This window comes from Mobula hypostoma, chromosome 12 (genome assembly GCF_963921235.1).
Source record: "Mobula hypostoma chromosome 12, sMobHyp1.1, whole genome shotgun sequence".
Taxonomy (NCBI): Eukaryota; Metazoa; Chordata; class Chondrichthyes; order Myliobatiformes; family Myliobatidae; genus Mobula; species Mobula hypostoma.
The window spans coordinates 8,147,373-8,164,230 of NC_086108.1; the positions used below are offsets into that span (position 1 = coordinate 8,147,373).

Consider the following 16,858-nt stretch of genomic DNA (forward strand, 5'->3'; position numbering starts at 1 on the left):
GTATCTTGTATGTGATGCTTGGATTTCCAGCATCTGCAGACTTTCTCTGGTTTATGTGCATGATCTGTTGGTGGGTTTTTTTTTGTCTCTCTGCATATTGAGTGTATGACGGTTTTTTAAAAATGTGTTCTTCTGGGTTTTGTGGCTGCCTGTAAGGAGATGAATCTCAGGGTTGTATAATATATACATACTTTGATAATAAATGTCTTTGAACTTTGAAATTACCTGTTCCATCTCCAGATCAATGCTTCCAATACCACAGAATTCCGGCTCCTCATACTGGTTGGGATCTTGCAGCTCTTTCTCCTCGCTCGGGCCTGCGGGCTCTGCCATGTCCCCGGGGCTAGGGGTCTCCAGACAGCCCATCTCCACAGGCTCAGCTTCCAGCTCCAGTACACTCGATGCGAGCGTGCTGACGCTGCCCAGTAGGCTGAGGGTCTCCATGTTGGACAGCAGGTCGTCCTCACTGCCTGTGTACTGGGATGAAGGTGGTAGCAGTTACCCTCAGTGCGCTGTGTTGTGTTCGTTACTGAGAGAGTGTGCAGGGTACATCAGGATGCTAGCATGCAGGATATTCGAATGAAGTTCATTGACACTGCTTGCACTGCATGTGAACCCCTCCCATGTGGGAGTCGCTGGTAGTTAACACTATTAACTACCACTGCATCTCCCCTTCTTCAAAAAAAAGAAAAACTTGGTTTGTGTTAATAACCCATAAAGCTGCATTGAAGTTATCATCACTGAAACTGAGCGATTTGGTTCACTTGACCCATAGCACGTAACTTATGCTCCTTACATAACACAAAAAAGAATTGCCAACATTATAACCGTCTCTCCCTTTGTTTTTAAATAGTGTATCTCTTTGTTTTCCTCTTTCCTCACCAATTTCTCTTTTTTTTAAAGAAAGCCTCATTTTGTGAAATGTTTTCAACATTAGAACTCTTTTTATATAAAAAAAATGCTAAATTTAATGGAGGTCAGGGTAAACTACCTGAACACTCCAGCAAAGTGAGAGGATTATTCTGTCTCTTTAGTCACTTGCCCTAAGCTGTCAGGCCATGGAGTATATCTCTGTGGGGAGAGTTGTAAAAGAATAACACTATTAATCATCACTACAGGTTGGAGGCCACATCAAACACAAAGTTATCAGGCTGTGGAATAATCCCCAGTCGGTCAACATCAGCCCTGTCCCCTGCCCTTCAGTACATCCATCACTACTTATATCTGCTCCTATGGTACACGTCCTCCACGAAGACCACAACCTTGTCATTGGGTTTGGAAGCTCACCTACCTCAGTGACCGGGAGATCTATGTTGGCTGGAGTCAGGGCCTTGTGCTTTGGCTCTTGGTGGGGTCACCCATGCCAAACAGGTCAAAGGGTGGAGGCCAGACTAAGAGTGGTCACCGGTCCTCCAGGTTTTTGGGGGGGGGGGTGGTGGTGTGGTTCAGCTCAGGACTGACAACCCAGATGGGTCAAAATAAATTGTTACAGAAACAGCAATGAAGAATCCTTCTACATCTGAGTGCGATGGTATGGACAGACAGAGATGGAAGACCTTCACTGCTGCCCTAAATGCCAGTGGTGTAACAGGCAGTAAGGTAGTGTTACTGTACTTGTACGCTTCATTCTACAGGCGCACAGTAGAGAGCACCCTGACATGCACGGTGTGGAAACAGCACTGCGGCAGACAGCAGGGAGTCAAAACTGCCAGTGCACCACTGGTACCAGCCTACTCCCCAAATCGAGGACACTTATACAGAAAGGTGCCAGAAAAGGGCCAGTAGCATCATGACGGATCCCACCCACCCTGCTCATGGACTGTTTCGTAGCATCCACGCCAGAACCGCCAGACTCAAAAACAGTTACTTCCCCCAAGCCGTAAGGCCGTGGGGGTAGAGGGTCGTTGGCATGTAATGTTGGCACCGGAAGTGTGGCAATACTTGCAGGCTGCCCCCAGCACAATCCTTGCTGATTCGATTTAACCCAAATACTGTAGCACATTTCGCTGTATGTGACAAATAAAGGTCATCTACCCCTGCACCTTCTTCGCTGCAGGGAAAACATTCCCAGGATACCCGGCCTCTCCCTATAACTCAAGTCCTCCAGCCCTGGTCACATCCTTGCCAATCTTCTCAGATGAGAATGAACGCTGGTATCTGCTCAGGGAGGGTTTTCTCTAGTGATTTCCCATCATTATGGCGAGTCCTTACCTTCAGTGGTGATCCTGGGAGAGTTGGAGAGAGGCAGCAAGGGAGAAAACAAAAGAGAGAAGGTATTGTTAGCATCTATTGTGTTGAAATATTCAAACTCATTTAGAACATAGAACAGTACAGCACAGTTCATACCCTTCAGCCCACAGTGTGTGATGACATTTTAACCCACCTAGATCTACTCTAAGATCAATCTAACCCTTCCCTCCCATATAGCCCTCCGGGTTCGGGGGTTCAACTCAGGACTGACAACCCTGACTGGTAAAACAAAATTGTTCCGGAAACAGCAATGAAGAATCCTTCTACATCTGAGTGTGATGGTATTCCTGAGTCTCCACCCGGGATTTGCATGACTGACAGTAGTGAAAACTGAGAGGAAGCTACTGACACGATGAAGGAAGCCCTGAACACTGCCAGAGATGGAGGACATTCACTGCTGCCCTAAACACCAATGTAAGTAAGTCACAAACACGACAAATTCTGCAGATGCTGGAAATCCAAAGCCACACACACAAAATGCCGGAGAACCTCAGCAGGTCAGGCAGCATCTATCGAAATTAATAAACAGCCCACATTTTGAGCCAAGACCCTTCTTCAGGACTGGAAAGGAAGTCCTCACCCTCACCCACCCATCCAGCTTCCCCCTCGCATGGTCTCACCTATCACCTGCCAGCTTGTTGTCTTTCTCCTAGCCCCACCTTCTTCCCCGCTGCCTTTCCAGTCCTGATGAAGAGCCTCATTCCAAAATGTCGACTGCTGCTTCCCCACCTGCCCTGCTGAGTTCTCCGGCATTTTGTGTCTGCACGACTCACGTTCACACTTCCAATCCCAAACCTGGCTCCTCTTAGAAAAATTGAAGTTAAGCACATCTCAGCTCGATCCCTTCCCTCAGACAATATTAAAAAGTGAATTTATTTCGGCAGCTCATTTGCGAAGTTTTACATCAAAGCATTTGACAGCAAAAGCCATCGGCTCTTTAAAGAGACGACAAAACAATCAGAGGTTGGCCAGAGGGCCACATCAATAAATAATGATGCATCAGGAAATGAGGAGAGAGAGCCGCCAGTCACAGCTGGCTTTTATCTTCCTCACTGAATTTCTGCTTCCCTAATTCAGTAAATTATAACAAAAAACATTTACAACTCCTCTCTTGTGGGTCATACAAAGTGCAAATAAACAAGTAACAATCTGAGCTGAAGTGCGGCAGAAGGGTGTTCTTCTCCTGAATTCCTTCATTAATTTGCCTGTGTCAGGGCAAGTCAAGTCAAGCTTACTGTCATTAAACTCTATAAATGTACACTGTCAGATGAAGCAATGTTTGTCTGGACCAGGGTGTCCAGCACAGACGTACATATAACGCACAATAACGTAGGAAAGTAAGAATTAAATCGGCAAATGAATTGTGCATAATTAAACAAAGTAAAGTGCATAAATTAAATATTGCAGGGTACAGTATTGCGAATTAACCAGTGACACTTCAAATGTGATGCGGCAGGGAGCTCAGAAACCTAGTGGCCTGGGGAAAAATCTGTTTCCTACCCTGACCGTTCTTGTTTCTATGCATCGGAGTCTCCTGCCTGATGGTAGAAAGTCAGAGGATGCTGGGTGGGTGGGTGGGTGGGACCACTGATAATACGAAAGGCCCTGCGTAAGCAGCACTCCTGATAAATGTCCCCGATGGATGGTAGGGAGATCCCTATGATCCTCTCAGCCCTTCTCACAGACCTTTGTAGGGACTTCCAACTAATGCTTGGATGCTCCCAAGACCAGATGGAGATGCAACTTGTCAGGACGCTGTCAACGGTGCTCTTGTAAAATGCAGTTAGGATGGTGGAGGGAGGAGAGCCTCACTTTCCTCAATTTCCTTGGGAAGTGGAGGCACTGCTGTGCCTTCTTGTTCAAGGAGGTGATACTAAGGGAGCTGGTGAGGTTGTCCGTGATGTGAACTCCTAGGAACTTGATGTACTTAACTCTCTCTACAGAGGAGCCATGTATTCGCAGAGAGGGATGGTACATCTGCCCCCTCCTGAAGTCCACACTAATTTCCTTGTCTTCTCTGTGTTCAGACTTAGTCAGTAGCTGCTGTCCTTTGGGTCACAGTGAGAGTGAGGGTGAGAGAGAGTATTGAGGCAACTGAAAATGACGCCTGTACGTCGAATTAGGAGCTGAGCCAGACTGAAAAGTCAGGGTGTTGGGGGTCCGAGGTGATGGACGAGCTGGTTCAGCTCACTACTCCGCGACACTTACTCAGCCCTGCGCTGAACTATGGGTCTTGGACCCTCTTTGTGGACGTCAGTTCAGAACACTACTTGCTTGCGGTTATTGTTTGCATTATGTGTTTTTTATTTTCTCTCTGCACATTGCGGCTGTCTTTTTTAATGTGTTCTTTTGGGTTTCTTTGTCTTGCGTTTGCCTGTAAGGAGATGAATCTCAAGTTTGTACAATGTATACTGTGCGTACTTTGATAATAAATGTACTTTGAGCTTTGTGGTCTGGGTCTGGGTCTGTGGGTATGGGTGGGGTGTGGGTCTGGGTCTGTGGGTGTAGGTGGGGTCTGGGTCTGTGGGTGTAGGTGGGGTCTGGGTTTGTGGGTGCGGGTGGGGTCTGGGTCTGTGGGTGTGGGTGGGGTCTGGGTCTGTGGGTGTGGGTGTGGGTCTGTGGGTGTGGGTGGGGTCTGGGTCTGTGGGTGCGGGTGGGGTCTGGGTCTGGGTCTGGTCTCGGCCTGAAACGTCGACTGCGCCTCTTCCTATAGATGCTGCTTGGCCTGCTGCGTTCACCAGCAACTTTGATGTGTGTTGCTTGAATTTCCAGCATCTGCAGAATTCCTGTTGTTTGCGTTTAAATTCACTACTGCAAAGCCTCTTCCGGTGATGCCTACACCGAAGAAGTTTAGATCCTCTCTTCGACGGGAGTTCAGTGAAACCATCTCTCACTGCTCCCCATCTCTTTCAAATCCCTTACTCACTCTTCCTTCAGTTAGTCCTGACGAAGGGTCTCGGCCTGAAACGTCGACTGCGCTTCTTCCTATAGATGCTGCCTGGCCTGCTGCGTTCACCAGCAACTTTGAAGTATGTTGCTTGAATTTCCAGCATCTGCAGAATTCCTGTTGTTTGCGTTTAAATTCACTACTGCGAAGCCTCTTCCGGTGATGCCTACACCGAAGAAGTTTAGATCCTCTCTTCGACGGGAGTTCAGTGAAACCATCTCTCACTGCTCCCCATCTCTTTCAAATCCCTTACTCACTCTTCCTTCAGTTAGTCCTGACGAAGGGTCTCGGCCTGAAACGTCGACTGCGCTTCTTCCTATAGATGCTGCCTGGCCTGCTGCGTTTACCAGCAACTTTGATGTGTGTTGCTTGAATTTCCAGCATCTGCAGAATTCCTGTTGTTTACTGTCCTTTTCTCCTTGGCCGGTGAGTGGGCTCTGATCCCAGGGGCTGGTCCCAAGAACACTAAATGAGGAGCTAAAAGATGGTACCAGAGGTTTTTGCAGACCCAGGTGACATCTTCCCCATTCATCAGAGATACATCTTATTCTTCTTTTCTCATGTCTCTCTTTTCAAGGTGGCTTGGGTCCTGTCGGGGTTCGTGATCCACAGCGGCAGCTCAAACTATGGTTCTTCACGGGGAGGTGAGTTCTTGCTCTCAGATGCGCTGTGGGACCTGGCGCTTCAATATTGCCAGGCGCAGCCCGGAAGATGTGCGCCTTGAGGTGTGGCCCCAGGGTATCCTGATTCCACATGATATTGCTATTCTTTGGGGTTTATTTTCTTGTTTCATGGATGTCTGCATAGAGTAAGAGTTGCAGGTTGTATACTATATACATTCTCTGATATTAAATTGAATCATTAATCCTGTCCCGAAGGGCAGGTATGCCAGTACATGGGTGTGCGCGCAAGACAGGTGCTTCATCCTTTTCAACTCCACTGAGTACATTTCTGATTACAGGTAACCTGAAGAACGTGCTTGCAGCGGCAGATGGATGTAAATGTGATGTCTGAGATAGTGTCGAGTTCACAGAAGCCAGTTTTAAACAGTGCGCCTCTTCAGAAACTATCCAACCAATCTCCCTGCCCTACCCTGTCTACAGTTCAGCTAACACGTCCCACAGCACGCACAGGGGCACAGTAGGGACAAACTATCTCCATCCCTGAGATTCTGTCTGAAAGGAAGAACAAGAGGTGAGTGTTACGTGGAAATAAGGTCACGGGTTTGGTAAGTGAGATAGAAAACACTGATTACAAATAAGCACATTAGCCATTTATTTACAAGCAGTAAACCATTCAACCAGGCAGGTTACAGAACAGGTTCGGCAATCGCACTTGTGAGTTTGCAAGTTCCAGCTAGCTAGTGCTTCGTTATGGTGGTATTTAACTCCCTTCTTTTCATTCTAGTCTTGTCAACACTTGACCAAAAGCACAGCAACATTTACTCTCCCTGCTTACTCTTGTCCTTGTCTGAGAAAGAGGACTACCATTTTGAGTAATGATGTAAGGGAATGGTAATCGTTTAGTACTTAGTTATTGCTTCCAGCTGCGGTATTGGCGTTAACTTTCAGTTTGAGAGTTTTAGTTAATGGCCCTGTTGGCCTAGCGTTATTGTTTTTCTTTTCCTTTTCCTTTAAGTTCTACAACAGTCTTCATCTGTGAACTGTTGACCCACTTTAGTATTGTTTTCTCTCTCTCTCTCTCTCTCCCTCCCTCCCTCTCTCTCTCCTCCCACCCACCCACCCACCCACTTGGGCCATATCCATTCATTTTTGGCACTGAGGGTAGATCCAGCCCCGGAATTTTATTTTTATTTAGAGATTGAGAACAGTCACAGGCCCTTCTGGCTCAGGGAGCCCGCACCACCCAGTTACACCCATGTGACCAATTAACCTGTATGTCTTTGGAATGTGGGAGAAGACAGGGAGAACATACAAACTCCTTACAGACAGTGCTGGAATTGAACCCAGGTTCGATAGGTTTCAATGAGGTCACCTCTCATTCTTCTGAATTCCCGTGAGTACTAGCCTAGAGCCATCAAACGCTCCTCATATGAAAAGCCTTTCAAACCCAAAATCATTTTTGTGAACTTCCTTTGAACCCTCTCCAATGTCAGCACATCTTTTCTTTAATTAGGGGCCCAAAACTGCTCACAAAACTCCAAGTGAGGGCTCCATGTCTCTTTGTGACCAAGTGAGACATGCCCTCTTCACATTGCTACCATCAGGGAGGAGGTACAGGAACCAGTAGACACTCAACATTTCAGGAACAGTTTCTTCCCCTCTACTATCAGATTTCTGAACAGAGAGGCTTAGATAGAGAAGGCAGGGGTAGAAATGTCTAACACCAGAGGGCATGCATTGAAGGTGAGGGGGGGAGGTTCAAGGGGGATGTGAGGGGTAAGTTTTTTACTCAGAGAGTGCTGGATGCCTGGAATGTGCAGCCTGGTATGCTGATAGAGGCAAATACATTAGAAGCTTTTAAGAGACGTTTGTACAGGCACATGGATGTGAGGAAGATGGAGCAATATGAATACTGTGTAGGTAGGAGGGATTCATGTTTGGGAGTTTTTGATTTGCTTTTTTAGCTGGTTCAGCACAGCTTTGTGGGCCGAATGGCCTGTTCCTGTGCTGTACTGTTTTGTGTTCTACATTCGTTGCACTAATTATTTAATTTATATGAGTAGTATTGGCATTGCTTATGCCTGGCACTGTACTGCTGCCACAAAACCACACACTGCACAACATACAGCACGTCAGTGATAAACAATTCTGATTCTGATTCACAGCTGTCCATGACACTGTGAACAGCAGACACTCTGGCCCGTTCCACATTACCCAGAAAGTCAGGTATAAAACTCCCCTGAGTGCTCAAAAAGTTTAGCTTCATAAGTACAAAGAATTTGCAATTCTATAGCTTCCTTCTCATCCTGAGCCTTTACAACCAAGCAAAGTACTTTGTGAAAACTCGAGAGGTTGGGCATCTGGAGAACACGCAGAGGCACTGCAGGGACTCAGTGGGTTACACACTATCTGCAGAGACACGAGTCTACATGAAGGGTCTCGACCCCAAAACCTTTGATCATTGGTTTCCCTCCATGGCCCACTGGGTTCCTCCAGAGGAACGCACACAAAACGCCAGAGGAACTCAGAAGGTCAGGCAGCATCTATGAAAATGAATAAACAGTTGATGTTTTGGGCCAAGTCTATAGATGCTGCCTGACCTGCTGAGGTCCTACAGTGTTTTGTGTGTGTTATTCTGGTTATCCAGCATCTGCAAAATCTCCTGTGTTTACCTTCCACCTCACCCCCCCCACCCACCCCCAACAGTTTTTATTCTGGCTTCTTCCCCCTTCCTTTCCAGACCTGGTGAAGGGTCTCACAACAAAATGTTGACCGTTTACTCTTTTCCATAGATGCTGCCTGACCTGCTGAGTTCCTCCAGCATTTTGTGTGTGTTCCTCTGGACTTCCAGCATCTGCAGAACCTCTTGTGTTTAACTATGTTAGTTGAGATTGCTTCAGGAAGAAGGTAGGACCAGCGAACATCACCACCAAAGACGACAGCCTCAGAGGGTTCATGGAGCAACTCCTTTCATTTCTTGTACATTTCAGATGTGGTCCTGCTACTGTTAGACCCTGTCAACTATAATGTGGCCGACTGGGGGACCTGGTGCGTTGCTGTCTCTGAGAACGTTCCGTGAGGCTGCAACCACAGTGTACAGCATGGGGGCCTGGAAGCCAAGGAGACAGGGTGTGGGCCCATGATTGATTCCATCCCACCTCTCGCTCGCTGCAGCCAGAGGAGGGTCTCTCTCTCTCTCTCTCCTCCCTCCCTCTCCTCCAGAGGAATGGTCCATGTATTGGAGTGATCTCCCTCTCCCTCGATGCTGTCGGAGGATGGGGCTGGAGCAAGGTTTAATCGACGCGGATTGTAGATTTGGACTTTAACTTGGGTTTATGACATGTACTAGTTCAAGCTGCTCTTTTTTTGTTACTACTGTCGGGCAGTTTTTGAATCAGGGCCACCTGCAAATAATGAACACTGAGCTGAACTGAACTAAAATATGCCTTTTGATTTTATGTTTTATATATCGTGTTTTTCGCTTGTGTTTTTTTTTGATGCTGTGCGCGATTTTTTTTTGCGTGTGGAGGGAGGGATGTTTGATATTTTTCTTTGAACAGGTTGGTTCCATGGTGTTTCTTTGTTTCGAGATTGTCTGTGGGAAGACAAATCTCAGGGTTGTATATTGCCTACATACTTTGATAAATAAAGGTACTTTAAATGGAGCTCAAACCACAAAACCACATCCCCTCCCCAGCGCCCCACTACCACTCTAAGGTAAACTGGGACGCATTGTGCTGCTGCTAAAAGTCCTACAAACCACAACGATGACAAGTCCCTGTTACCCTGGCAACAAGTAAGTGGCTCATCTGCACATTTAAGTTGACTGAGGGAACAGAAACCAATTTAAAGAGAAGAACTTTGCACTCATTATCTGCTGACAAGCTCTGGGATTGGTTGGGGGGGTGATTTTGCTTTATAACGTAGCTCAGAGGTAATTGGAAATGAGTTTACTTTAAGTCTCTTCAACAAATATGTGAAAGACAGAATAATTTTGGCTGCCTTCTGCATTGAAAGTCAATTGGATTTTTAAAAAAATATTGTAGATGGCATCAGGATTCCATTAGAGCCGCTACAGAAAATTACAGGCATTCATGCAGATCCTTGGAGCTCGGATTCCTGACGGCTGATCAATGAGGCAGACAGACTTGCATCTCCATCTCCTCAGTACTTATAACAGCCTCAGGACACTGTCCCAATGAGGTGCTTTGGGAGCACAGCTCTCTGCTGTAGGCAGCTAGCTGTGACAAAAAGGATGTTAATAAGGGGGTGGGTGAATCACAACCAGGATTATCATTTATTTAGCAATACAGCACGGGACAGGCCCTTCCGACCCACAGAGCCACGCTGCCCTGGCCTGATCACAGGAAAAATTACACTGGCTAATTGACCATAAGATATAGGAGCAGAGTGAGGCCATTTGGCCATTTCATCATGGCTGATCCATTTTCCCTCTCAGCCCCAATCTCCTGCTTTCTCCCTGTATCCTGTGTGGATGAGATCTACAGTGAGATCCAATGGCCAGGAAGGTGGTGCAGTAACGCCCCGTGGAGAGCGAAGGGCACGACGAGGCACAGACGACGTCACGGTCATCCACTGCAGTCAGGGAAGACCCCAGTTTGTGATGCTTGTTCACAACACTGGACCTGGACTTCCGAGGTCGAGAGAGTGAAACTGTCCCAGTGTAACGGCTTTTCTACTTTAAAAACTCTCCCGCACAGGTGTCCTGTCATCATCGGACACAGCGGAGAACCACCACCAGCACGTACTGAGCAAAAAGAGAGCAGGAAAAGTGAGGTCGAGTTCATGGGCGCAATGGCCGTTCGTTCAGAAATCTGATGGCAGTGGAGAAAAAGCTGTTCCTAAAATATAGAGTGTGTGCCTTCAGGCTCCTGTACCTCCTCCCTGATGGTAGCAAAGAGAAGAGGGCATGTCCTGGGTGATGGGGGTCCTTAACGAGGCATCACCTTTTATAGATATCCTCGATGCTAACACAGGACTCAGATTCAGCCCTATTATCAGTGACAAATGCCACGAAGTTTGTTTTACAGCAGCAGTACAATGCAAGCCATAAAAATAGGTTAGAGTACAAAATATAAGAGATAAATAGGTATCAGAAAATAATGAAATAGTGCTCACGGGTTCATACCACTGTGCAAGGTATAAAAATGGCCAAAAGTTACACAGTACTGTATTTGCCAATGTGGAGCAGAGAGCAGGTTTGTAAATCCGGCAGGAGTCAAGGATGTTGGGACAGGCAAGGGTGGAGTGTTGGGGGATGTGAGACAGGTGGCAGAGAAGGAGTGCCAGGGATGGGCGGTGTTACGGGTGCAGACACACCCGGCCCTGAGACACCAGGGAAAGTCATCTGATTGCGAACAATTAGTTTATTGATCATTACAGAATGTCTCTCTGGTGCTTCCCGCTCCCTCCCCTCTCCCTGCCCCTTTTTCCCTGCCTCCTTCCCACTCTCAGTCCACAATAGTTTATCACCACTCACATACATCATGAAACATGATTTTTTTGTGGCAGCAGTACAGTGTAATGCATAAAATCACGACAGTACTGTGCATGAGTCTTAGGCATCCTCACTACAGTATACTTGTGCACAAGTTGGTGATAGTAAATGTGACTCTGATATGCCTGTGTCCGTATAAAGTCCTTGGAACAGACATTGGGGGGGGGGGGGATGGATAGTTACCTATATTGACTTGGTATGTCACCAAAGACTCTCACAAAGGTCTACAGATGTACTGTGGAGAGCATTCTAACTGGTTGCATCACCATCTGGTGTGGAGGGGCCAGTGCACAGGATCGGAAAAAGCTGCAGAAAGCTGCAAACTGAGCCAGCTCCATCATGGGCACTGGCCTCCCAGCATCGAGGACATTGTCAAGAGTTAATGGGTCAAAAAGGCGGCTTCCATCATTAAAGACCCCCACAATCCAGAACATGCCCTCTTCTCATTGCCACCATCAGGAAGGAGGTACAGGAGCCTGAAGGCACATACACAACACTTTAGGAGCAGCTACTTCTCCACCATCAGATTCCTGAATGGACAATGAATCCATGGACACCACCTCACTTTTTTTTGCATTACTTATTTAAATTAATTTACACATATATGTCTTATTGCAAGTTCTAGCTTTTTATGTATTACATTGTGCTGCTGCCACAAAACAATAATTTTCACGATGTAGTATATGTCAATGATAATCAACCCGATTCTGACAAGTCCTTGTTCATGTAAAGCCCTTTGCCCAGTGCAGACAGTTGCCTGTACCATTTCCAAGGACCTCAGTGCCTGTCGGGTCAGCGTTATCAATGTTAATTGATTCCGACATGCATTCACAAGGGAATGGCTTTGAACATTTAACACCTCAAAAGCACATCTCCACTTCAACCCTCTCTCCAACAGCAGTGTCCCAGGATCAAAGGCCTTGCAAAACACAGGGATAAAATAAACAGCTCACGATTAAATTTCAATCTGCGCCCCCGGCCACAGGAGGGGCAAAAAAATATATATATATCCAAGCAGAGCGAGAAGCTTTTTATCTCCTGCTTCCGTGTAATCTAAATGTTCCTGCTGCTTGTTTAGGGGAGGTGGTGGTGGTGGTGGTGGGGGGGGGGGGGGGGCGTGGTTGGCTCCAAAAACGCAGGGGAGTGAATTAGGTCTTCGTCAGCTATCAAAGGAAATGGATCTGTTAATCTCGCCGACGAGAGACAGTCTGACCATCAGACTGGATATTCGGGGCATTTCCAACCATCAGCTTCCTGGGGGCCATCACTGATCAGGCGCTGGGTGTCTGGCAGAGACAGGCTCAGAACCGGAACCCCAAAATATACATTGACGTAATCTGCTTCTTCAGGAGTTTGAGGAGATTTGGTATGTCACCAAAGATTATCTTACTGAATTTTTTGATGAAGTTACTAGGAAAGTTGACGAGGGTAAAGCGGTGGATGTTGTCTATATGGACTTCAGTAAGGCCTTTGACAAGGTTCCACACGGAAGGTTAGTTAGGAAGGTTCGATCGTTAGGCATTAATATCAAAGTAGTAAAATGAATTCAGCAGTGACTAGATGGGAGACGCCAGAGAGTAGTTGTGGATAACTGTGTGTCAGATTGGAGGATGGTGTGTAGCGGTGTGCCTCAGGGATCTGTACTGGGTCCAATGTTGTTTGTCATATATATTAATGATCTGGATGATGGGGTGGTAAATTGGATGAGTAAGTATGCAGATGATATTAGGAAAGGTGGAGTTGTGGATAATGAAGTAGGTTTTCAAAGCTTGCAGAGAGATTTAGGCCAGTTAGAAGAGTGGGCTGAAAGATGGCAGATGGAGTTTAATGCTGATAAGTGTGAGGTGCTACATTTTGGTAGGACTAATCAAAACAGGACATACATGGTAAATGGTAGGGCATTGAAGAATGCAGTAGAACAGAGGGATCTAGGAATAATGGTGCATAGCTCCCTGAAGGTGGAATCTCATGTGGATAGGGTGGTGAAGAAAGCTTTTGGTATGCTGGCCTTTATTAATCAGAGCATTGAGTATAGGAATTGGGATGTAATGTTGAAATTGTATAAGGCATTGGTAAGGCCAAATTTGGAGTATTGTGTACAGTTCTGGTCACCGAATTATAGGAAAGATGTCAATAAAATTGAGAGAGTACAGAGGAGATTTACTAGAATGTTGCCTGGGTTTCATCTCCTAAGTTACAGAGAAAGGTTGAACAAGTTGGGTCTTTATTCTTTGGAGTGTAGAAGGTTGAGGGGGGACTTGATAGAGGTATTTAAAATTATGAGGGGGATAGATAGAGTTGATGTGGATAGGTTTTTTCCATTGAGAGTGGGGGAGATTCAAATAAGAGGACATGAGTTGAGAGTTAAAGGGGAAAAGTTTAGGGGTAACATGAGGGGGAACTTCTTTACTCAGAGAGTGGTAGCTGTGTGGAACGAGCTTCCAGCAGAAGTGGTTGAGGCAGGTTCGATGTTGTCATTTAAAGTTAAATTGGATAGCTATATGGACAGGAAAGGAATGGAGGGTTATGGGCTGAGTGCAGGTCGATGGGACTAGGTGAGAGTAAGAGTTCGGCACGGACTAGAAGGGCCGAGATGGCCTGTTTCCGTGTTGTAATTGTTATATGGCTATGGTTATATTACTAGCACATTGCTACCGAGGTTCTGTGGAGAGCATTCTGATTGGTTGCATCACCATCTGGTATGGAGGGTCCAATGCTGAGGAGTGGAAAAAGCTGTAGGAAGTTGCAAACTCAGTCAGCTCCATCATGGGCACTATAATATAATGTTAAGAAGTTAGCATCTCGCAGGCCTCTTGTGACCTTGGCTATTTTGTAAGGGTCATAGCGGCTAAGACTTTGAAAAAAGCATAGAAGTACAAGTGTTTCTCACAAGGTAAGATGAGTGGGTGATACTATACTTGGTATGCGACGCTGTAACTTCAGTCCTTGTTTATGGAACAATTTGTACCATTGTTTGATTAACTGCTGTAAGAAACATAGCGCTTGCTAGATAAGCTAACGAATGCTTGTTTCAAGGGTGGGAAGCTCTGAGGGGTAAGCCTATGTCTGGCTGTTCCCAGACACAAGGGTAGTTGAGCTGTTACACGAACAATTTATGGCTGATAAGTTAAACAATACTCATCTGTACAGAAACCAAGGGGGTGAACCCACCTGTTCTATGTACATGACTGCATATGTATAAAAAGTACTGAATTTGCTTCAGAAACCAGAGACTCCCGGAGCAGCCCAAGAGGGGGATTAAGGAGGGGTCTCTCTGGTAACTTGCTAATAAAGAGTAAAAGTTACATTCACCGTAGTACGTGGTATCTTTGCATCGGGTAGATCGAAAGAAGTTTACGACAGGCACTAGCCTCCCCAGCATCCAGGTCATCTTCAAAGGCCAGTGCCTCAAAAAGGTGGCATCCATCATTAAGGACCCTCATCACCCAGGACATGCCCTCTTCTCATTACTACCATCAGGAAGGAGGTACAGGAACCTGAAGGCACACACTCAATGATTCAGGAACAGCTTCTTCCCCTCTGCCATCAGATTTCTGAATGGACTTTGAACCCATGAACACTACCTCACTATTTATTTCCCTCTACTTTTTACACTTTTTCTCTGCCGAAGGGAGGTGGAAGGCACTCCTTCCCTCTGCTAGCCTGCAAGTCATCCTTGGGCAAAGTGTATCATCTGCTTAGCCCAACCCACATGATCAGGGTCATGTGAAGCCATGGTTGGAGGTGGTGGATGGTTGTATGTACGGCTGGTGTATATCACAAGTCCTGGTTATGCGACCACTGACGCCAAGCAGACAATCTCTGAAGAGTTTTGATAATGGCTGAGGTCACCCATCTTGTAAAGACATTGCCCAGAAGAAGGCAATGGCAAACCAATTCTGTAGAAAAAACACTTGCCAAGAACAATCATGGTCATGGAAAGACCATCACAAACAAGAGAAAATCTGCAGATGCTGGGAAACCCATGATAGCCCGGGTCATATAATGATGATGACATACAGTGCCTATAAAAATACTCACCCTGCCCCCAGAAGTTTTCATGTTTTATTGTTTTACAACATTGAATCACAGTGGATTTAATTTAGCTTTTTTGACACTGATCAACAGAAAAACACTCTCATGTCAAAGTGAAAAAAGATCTCTACAAAATAATCTAACTTTATTACAAATATAAAACACAAAATAATTGATTGCATAATTACTCACCCCCTTCAAATCAAAACTTAGCACCTTTGGGAGCAATTACAGCCTTGAGTCTGTGTGGCTAGGTCTCGATCAGCTTTGCACATTTAACACTGCAATTTTCTCACCATTCTTTTTTACAAAACTGCTCAAGCTCTGTGTGATTGCATGGGTTTGCGAGAGAACAGCCCTTTTCAAGTCCACCCACAAAGTCTCAATTGGATTGTGGTCTGGACTCTGAGTTGGCCACCCCAGGTTATTAACATTGTTGTTCTTAAGCTATTCCTATGTAGCTTTGGCTTTATGCTTGGGGTCATTGACTTGCTGGAAAACAAATCTTCTCGCACATCACAGTTCTCTTGCAAATTGAGTCAGGTTTTCCTCAAGCATGTCCCTATATCTTGCTGTGTTCATTTTACCCTCTACCGTAACAAACATTCCAGGGCCTGCAACAGTGAAGCATCCCCACAGCATGATGCAGCCACCACCATGCTTCACCATAGGGATGGAGTGCTTTTGATGATGTGTGGTGTTTGATTCACAACAAACATAGCGTTTAGTCTGATGGCCAAAAAGCTCAATTTTGGTTTCATCGGACGACAGAACCTTCTTCCAGCTGACTTCAGAGTCTCCCACATGCCTTCTGATAAACTCTAGATGAGATTTCATGCGATTTTTTTTTCTCTCCATAGTTTTGGTTTCATCAGACCATAGAACCTTTTTCCATTTGGCTTCAGAGTCTCCTACGTGCCTTCTGGCAAACTCTAGCTGAGATTCTTGTGAGTTTTTTTTCAACATTAGCTTTCTCTTTGCCACTCTCCCATAAAGCTGTGACTGGTGAAGCACCCGGGCAACAGTTGTTGTTTGTGCAGTCTCTCCCATCTCAGCCACTGAAGCTTGTAACTCCTCCAAAGTTGACATAGGTCTCTTGGTTGTCTCCATCACCAGTCCACTTCTTGCACTGTCACTCAGTTTTTGAGGACGGCCTGCTCTAGGCATACTTACAGCTGTGCCATATTCTTTCCATTTCCTGATGATTGATTTAACTGTACTCCAGGGGATATTCAGTGACTTGGAAATTTTCTTGTATCCATCTCCTGACTTGTGCTTTTCAATAACCTTTTTCGCAGAGTTGCTTGGAAAGTTCTTTTGTCTTCATGGTGTAGCTTTTGCCAGGAGACTGACTCACCAGCAGTTGGACTTCTTCTTCTTCTCTGTCTTGTTTTACGGCAGTTGGCACCCAGCTTAATGGTGCATTACCGCCACCTTCTGCTCCGGAGTGTGCAATACACTTACATTCGAAATCCCTTCACCAAA

The 16,858-nt window shown here is 46.0% G+C and overlaps 1 protein-coding gene across 4 annotated transcripts in view; it reads right to left on the reverse strand.

Moving 5' to 3' along the window:
• Positions 1–16,858, reverse strand: part of plekhg2 (pleckstrin homology domain containing, family G (with RhoGef domain) member 2) — a 201,311-nt gene that overhangs the window by 13,762 nt on the left and 170,691 nt on the right. For all 4 annotated transcript variants that reach the window (XM_063063593.1, XM_063063591.1, XM_063063590.1 and 1 more), the window contains 2 exons: positions 2,212–2,225; positions 226–477 (listed from right to left, as the gene is read on the reverse strand). In XM_063063593.1, coding sequence (XP_062919663.1) covers positions 226–477; positions 2,212–2,225 — 266 coding nt within the window. The remainder of the gene's footprint in view (positions 1–225; positions 478–2,211; positions 2,226–16,858) is intronic.